At 31.5% G+C, this 7,648-nt stretch overlaps 1 protein-coding gene across 3 annotated transcripts in view; it reads left to right on the forward strand.

Moving 5' to 3' along the window:
- Positions 1–7,648, forward strand: part of LOC106468504 (apoptosis regulator BAX-like) — a 30,463-nt gene that overhangs the window by 8,526 nt on the left and 14,289 nt on the right. For 2 of the 3 annotated variants that reach the window (XM_022396841.1, XM_013928934.2), the window contains exon 2: positions 3,302–3,700. In XM_022396841.1, the coding sequence (XP_022252549.1) occupies positions 3,369–3,700 (332 nt within the window). In that variant the 5' untranslated portion in view covers positions 3,302–3,368. Of the gene's footprint in view, positions 1–2,679; positions 2,826–3,301; positions 3,701–7,648 lie in introns of those variants that run through there. The other variant, XM_022396842.1, reaches the window with a different exon arrangement.

Raw genomic sequence — 7,648 nt, forward strand, 5'->3', positions numbered from 1 at the left:
TTCATTAATTCTATCAGTAAGAAATTAAATGGGGGATAACCCCCCCCCCCATTGTCATCCTGTATCATTTTTTTAACTTTGGTGCTGATTGTTCAAGAAATGTAGAAACGTATAAGGAACAGATAGATATACGACTGTGTTTTTATATAGTAGATAATAAGCACATTTGGATCACAACGTACCCAAGAGAGTGACTGTGGAAAAAGGGATCGTGGCATATTACAAGTCACTTGAGCCATCAAAGCAGTGCTGTAATGCCAATAGAATTTTAAGGTGTATCTATAGGCATATTGACTACAAGTCAAAAGAGGTAATTTAATTATCTCTATACAAGTTGGTAGTTACTCTTCACTTGGTCCTTATCTTGTTACTTAAGAAAGGATTTGGTGGAGAGCTACCAGGATGATTCTCATGATGACTTATTTTCTCTTGAGAAAAGAAGGGAAAGAGGTGATCTTATTGAACTTTAAAGGATTATTTAACCCAAGGGTTGCTAGCCCAGCTAACAAGAAGAGCCATTGTTTTGAAATTTTGCAAGATACTGAGATGCCACAATGACCTTAGCAACAGGGCTATAAAGATGTGGGTTTGGAGCTGCAGATTGCTGACCCATAATCTAGCCTGTAGGGGATAATAAGATAAAGTCCTCTGATTTCTTTGTACCTTATTTTGAACACAATAGGACCAGAGAACACGAGTTTAAGATTTGGAAAATACAGGTTGTGCTCTATGTAAGACCATTTTATTTTTCTAACAGGGTGATTAGTTTTTTGAATACATTACAATCAATAGCAGTGGAGGTTGGAAGGGGAATTGATGGTTTCCCGAACAAACAAAGGGTGGTTTTAAATACTTAATTTTGTTTCCCTTGTTCAGTATGTTAAATTGAACACCTTTTTAGATATTTACAATGCTTATTATAATTAATTAATAATAATTAAGGACTCAACGCACTGTACAAACATTCTGTAACATTCCTATAACCATGCTTCAAAAGTAGAAGGCAAGAAGCTATGTTTACAAAACCGTGTTTGTTTCTGTAAATAATAAATGTAATGGTGGTCTAAGGCAGTGTTTCTCAAACTGTAGGGCACATCCTCTTAGGGAGGCTTGGCCTTTTGACAGGAGAGCCCAAAAATAACTACGAAAGAAACAAAAGTTGGAGATGACAATAACCTAACAAAACTATCACTTTTCTCTCAAAACTTTTTTTTTTGCTCTCACAATTGAAAACAGGTAAAGAAAATGTTGATTTTGCTGTTCTCTTGGAGAAATTATTTTAATGTATTGGGGGGGGGGGGTAATGGAAACTTTGCTGAGTTAGAAGGGTGCCACTATTTAATATTTGGAAAACACTTCTTATTTATTATAATTCAGGCAAGTCCTAGTGATTTAAAATTTTTAACAGGAGAGGCACTAAAGTATTTTCCTTGCTGCCTATTCAAGTTATCTTCAACTAAGCTTGTAGAACAAAAAATTCTAATTGTAATAAACATTTCATTATTGAAGCTGTTGTATTGAATTATGCAAATTTATTTGTGTGTATTTCTTAGCTAGTGATTCAAGGACTTCACAAGCACCAATAGTTGAAATTAAATAGTTTTATCTTTAATGTTTGGAAATTTTTTGTCATGTTGTAAGAAATCATTTTAACTTTACGTTAGCTTGATGTTTTTGTTAATTGTGAACTGACAAATAGAATTCCTATATACAGTGTCAACAGATTATTTGTATATAATATTTTAATATCCACTACACTTACTGTAGTTAGAGGTTATTCAGATGTTATTTATCATACTTGGCTATCACAGCCGTAAATAATTTCATACATTTCTTTTAACACAAATAGGGGGTTGTAATGAATATTCATTATCTTGCCTATTTGAGCATTTTGCTAAATAAATGTTTTGGCAGGATATTAATAAATAAAAAAACTAGCATGGAAGTTTAATTACTGTTAATGTAGAACAATAAGAACACTAAAAGTTTGGATTTTTTTTTGGTAAAGGCTGCTAAAAGTATTATCTAGATTCAGATATCAGTAGCATAAATGAATCTAATTTTGATATTTTCCAAAGCATATAAACCTTCTTTCTTATATTAATCAAACAAATCTTGTTAAACTAAGTGAATTGAAATCATTTTAGCATAATAAACAGGTGAATATTATGGATATAATACAATCATTATGTCTTGGTGTTATATTTTAAAAGAATTCCGAATGTGAGCGAGGTCACATTCACCTATATTATTATAACCAATAAATTTCAGTTTCAGAAAATTCGTGTAGTTATTAACATGCATATTTCTCAGTTGTTGTAGTAGAAGCTACATCCACTTTATCACTGTGTGAAATTAGCTTGCTATACAGTTACTAACTACTTCCAAGTAATCTGACACGTGACTGTTTTTGCATTTTAAATCACTCATGATAATCAGTGAATACAGAGGTTATCAGTGAATCACTATTTCATGCCACTGGTAGCAACCAACTAGGTCAGAGCATGAGAAATCAATGTGTGCACTGCAGATGACAGTTTATATTTATATATTTATTGCAGGGCATGCTACAATTTAAGATTTAGAGTATTGGACATGTTCAAACGAGAGGAAAATTCTTTGGTTTGTGTAGAAGAATATTACTGGAAGTTTTAGAGAGGCAGCTATAATAAGAGTGTTTACCTGGAATTATTATATGTTGTATTGTTATTCATCCAGGTGTAAACAATTGTAGAAGATTGGATTATTTGTCATAAAGATCATCTTTTTAAACTGTGGAATGTAAAGGATAGAAAAGTATACCTGTATATTATAAGTGATAAAAGGTAAGCTTTGAAAGCCCAGAACAAAAATATTCTTTGTTAAAATTATAAACATTTTTATTTATTTATTGTTTTATGAATGCAAAGGGTTATACTTTGTTTGGTTTGATGCTTTGGTTGTTTGTTTCTTTTGGGTAAAGGTATAATTTTGATGGGCTGATTAGGGAGGTGTTTATTCACCAGGCTCTCAGTTCAAATAAGTCTCTTTTATTACTATTTTTTTTTAAACCAGAAGACATTCTAGATGTTATCTTCCACTCTGGCATTTTTTTTCTCACTTAAACATGCTATTTACCTCTAGTTGAGTAAAGACTTGGTCCTCATCTGCTATTTGTTGAACACATTCTCCTTTGCATCTTCATAAAGGCTGTAAAACTTTATCATAATTACATATAAATTGGTAGTAAAAGATGTTTACTTTTATATATTTTATATTAATCCATGCAGACCATCATAAATACTTTTTTTTCCCCCCTTAGAATATTGAAAGACGGTGATGTGGCTACTGTAAACAGCCATATAATTTTGGTGTATGCATCAGAAAGCATGGCTCAGTCTGAGCAACAACCATATAGTTTTGGACAAGTTAACAATGATCAGTTTCATGTTCAAAGATCTAGAAGAAACATAATCTTCAACCATACAAGACCTACACCTCCTTCTAATGAGGAAATAATAAGAAAAGGTTATTCATTGTTTAGAAATTTTGTTCATGAAGAAGCTATACTTAAACAAGTTAAAACTGTGGTGACTCCACAAAGGTATGATGCCACTTTGCAAGACTTGCCTGTTGTTGATATGGATGAGGCAAATGAACCTCAGCATGCTACGAGTCAGGACACTTCATTTGAGTGTGCATCTTTGAACCAAGATATTAGGTAAGCTTGTTTTAATACTGTTGTTGTGTAATAATGTTAAGTACAGGTACATGGTCATGTACCTGTACTTAACATTACTCTCATGATCTAATTTTAGTTAACAATTAGATCATAAGCCACTTCCCTCATTCACTCACAAGATGCTTGAACTGACTGTCTGAGAATGTGCGTCATGCTTTCGCATCATATTGACAGATTGTATATAATAATGATGATGATATCAAATGCATTGATATTTAACTCATTCTTTAATATTGTTTACTTTTTAATCCCCTTAAAATGCTGTAATATTACACTTAGTTATAAATTACTTAGTTACTCTTCAACAATTAATACAAGTTTCAGCAGTATTCTATGTAAAAATCTTGTGGAATTAATTTGACTGCACCATGAAAGGTTGTGCCATGTATTTAGGTAGGCTTTACTTGATTACTGTTTACAGTTTCAGTCTCGTTATGTAAGAAAGGATATTGACTTATTCAAAAGGGTTCAGAGGAGGGCAACTGGTGTGGTACGTAGACATACCGTGCATTTTCTACTTTCTTGTTTTAATGTAGAACTTTTCAAAAGTTTTTGTTTGTTTCAAGGTCTCTTGTTGTTTTGCATAACATGGTCAACAAAGATGTAAAGCCATCCCTTGATATGCTCACAAGAATATGGTTATATATATATATATTTAAGTTTTTCTTCATTACCCATTCAAGCCGTCTCCAAGCATTATCATGTGAACTTCATCTTCTGGATGATGGACAGTCACCTTTACTGGAGCTGTGGTTTATTTCCAAACTGACCAACTCACTCAAGATCATGTGACTAAATCTCACATTGTTTGGATGAAACAGTAACATCAAACTAATCCAGAATGATTAGTGCTAACTATGTGACTTGTCATTTCTTTTTAAGCATAAGGAAGGTTGTAACCTTGAGATATTATCTGATCTACCATTGGAGGATATTGCTGTTGACCTTCATGTTCAAGGTGAAATTTTACAAGTTTAACATAACAGCAAATGTACATTTCAACAAGGTTTTGTCATCATCGGGTACCTAATGATGACAAAATCTTGTCGAAACGTTGTACGTTTGCAATTATGTTAAACTTGTATAAAAGTTTTTCTTTACTCCAAGCATTATTAGTCTCAAAGTGGGTTCCTTGTCATCGAATGTGAAGTTCACATGATGTTGATTTGTGTTGTGTTAAATAAATACTGTAGGGGTTGGGGAAAGACTAGTTTATTGGATATAGGGTAGTTTGATAAGAGAAAACAAAAGGTTTTTATTAATTAAGTCTAGTTAAGGGTCAGTGCTTTGACATTTTCTTATTAACATTAATGATATTCATACCAATGAAAATGATTTGGACTTATTAGTGGATAAGTCACTCAAACGGTAGAAGCAGTTCTCTGTTATTAGTAGTATTTCCAATGGAATTTTAGTGTGTAATTATAGACATTGATTACAAGTCAAAAGAGATAACTGCCCCTATACAAATCACTAGTTAGGCCTCACTTGAAATACTGTGTTACGGGTTTGGGTGTCTTTATCTAAGAAAGAATATTATCTTGGAAAAGGTTCAAAAGAGGAAACTAGGATGATTCCAGGCATGTAAAGGTATTATTATTGTACCCCACAATCTTTAATTGCCTATGTCAACAATAGTTTCAAATAAATGCAGTATGACAGAAGTTTTTATGGAATAACCATTATATTATATAATGTTTATATAGTTTACTTATAACAGATAATAATAACCCTATGAGGTTTCTTGTTGTAGGTTTTAAAGGGAATTTATAGCATCATCTTTTTTCATATTTAATGGTGATAATAGTAAGACTAGGGAACACAAATATGAGTTTTGGCAGGGTAGGAGTCATCTTCAGCTAAGAAATCTTTATTTTCGTAACAGGGTAATTTGCTTTTGGAATGGGTTGCCTTCAAATGGGATACAGTTAATTTAAGGGAGTTTAAGAGAAAGCTTGATAAATATTTGGATGATAAGGGCTGGCTTTGAGTGTTTTACTTTTATTTTAGAGTTTAGTTTAATTTAGTGGATGGGCTAGCCTAAGTGGACCAATAGGTCCTTTATTGTCCTTAAATTATATATATGTGTATATAAAACAGAGGAGTAGGGATTAGGGAGCATGAAATACACTGTACTGTATGTTATGAATATAGGTTAAATAGATATTGCTTTCACTAATACTAGGTATTATATAAACACTGTTGTAATTAAATGCCTAACTGGTTTTTCCTGTGGATGTAATTAAAATAGTTAACACTTAGATATTAGGGTTGTATCAGATACTTGTTTAGTATTTAGTATTCATCCATTTGACGAATTTTGTAGTGTCTATTTGATAGCTAAATAGTTTAAATATTCACATTATGTACCATAATGACTGATATAAAACCTACTGTTGCTTCTAGGAAGTTATGGATAAAAAACTAACACACAGAAGTTCAAGTAATTAATAACTATTAATGTATAATAACAGTAATAATCTGTTTTTTAGTAAAGGTTGTTAAAATTACTGAGTTATTGAGCAAACTTGTTTGTCAGTGACATATTCTTGCGTGCATACATCAATTCAATTATGATATTTTACATTGTGTATTATTCTGTTTTTTTTATGTCAATAAAACAAATCTTATTACACTAAAAGCAAATTAAAATAACTTTAGTATGGTAATTGAATATTACAGTTTTATAAGTAATCAAATTAATCTTTAACTAGTTGACTGTTTCAGTAATTATATTACTAAATAACCAGTCATAAGCAACCCTAGTTCTTTGAAGAGGTGTAATGTCCATTTAAAATTTTTAACACCAAGTACTGTTTACTTATTAATATGTATTTAACAATCAGTTAAGGGAAAAACTATACTGCAGGCTTAGATATGTTTTATTGCTCCGTTGTAAAACTACATTCACATCAGTGTACCAAATTAAGCTTATCACTTATCATTTGTAGAAAGCACATAGTAATATTCACTTTTTCATTAGGATTTCTCTGTTAGATATCATTGTTCAGTGCTTAAATATAGGAAGTTTGAGGTTGTGATATAAGAATAGTAGCCACTTTGAACTTAATGAAAATAACCAGTTTCCATTTACCACATTAATGTTGCTGGTTTCAATGATCACTCTATAAACTGCTGGGCAAAGGTGGTAGGGATCTTTATAAAATTGAAAATGGGTTTTTTTAATTTTCAGAAAAATATATATAATGTAGCAGAGATAAGTAGAAACTTATTTCTCGGCTGATACCAACCTGTTTGTCATGGCCTGTTTGACCAATATCGTTAATGTCCAAGATGTTTTTTGTTATCCTTTGACAGATAGCAATGAAAAATAGTCACAGGTGACTGAAATTATTTAGGTATGGATCTAATAATTTTTGTAATTTTTTTTCAAGTGATCGTAGCAGTTTTAAACATACCTCCAGTAGGGACTGTTGATTTTGGTTGAGGTTTATTGTGATAATGTCTGCAGCACAGAGTTATATTGCTCCAAAAACATTTCAAGGAGATAGTACGTTGAATTCCATCTTGTCTGTACATCATGTACAGTTTTCTTTCGAAGCATATTTAAATATTTTGTACAGTCATTAATTTGTAACATGCTAGAGGTGAATTGTTGAAATGATTAAAATAACACAGGCCAGCGATGGTTTTATTGTCTTGGAATTTTTACTTGTTCTTCAGTAATTCTTGTATGCTGAATATGAAAATTATATCCATTTTTCTCCATCACGTACAGATATTTAACAAAACATCATAACACAATACATAAAAGAAAGACCACAAGCCGTAGTTTTGAGACTAAAAGATGTAGATTTCTCAAAAACAAATCAGGAGGAATGAGGATGCATCAATGTTCTTCCATTTTCTTCAGTTTGTTTGTATTTTTGTTAACAAACATAATAATAAAAAATATTCATTTTGGTA

This window comes from Limulus polyphemus, unplaced genomic scaffold, assembly GCF_000517525.1.
Source record: "Limulus polyphemus unplaced genomic scaffold, Limulus_polyphemus-2.1.2 Scaffold3030, whole genome shotgun sequence".
NCBI lineage: Eukaryota > Metazoa > Arthropoda > Merostomata > Xiphosura > Limulidae > Limulus > Limulus polyphemus.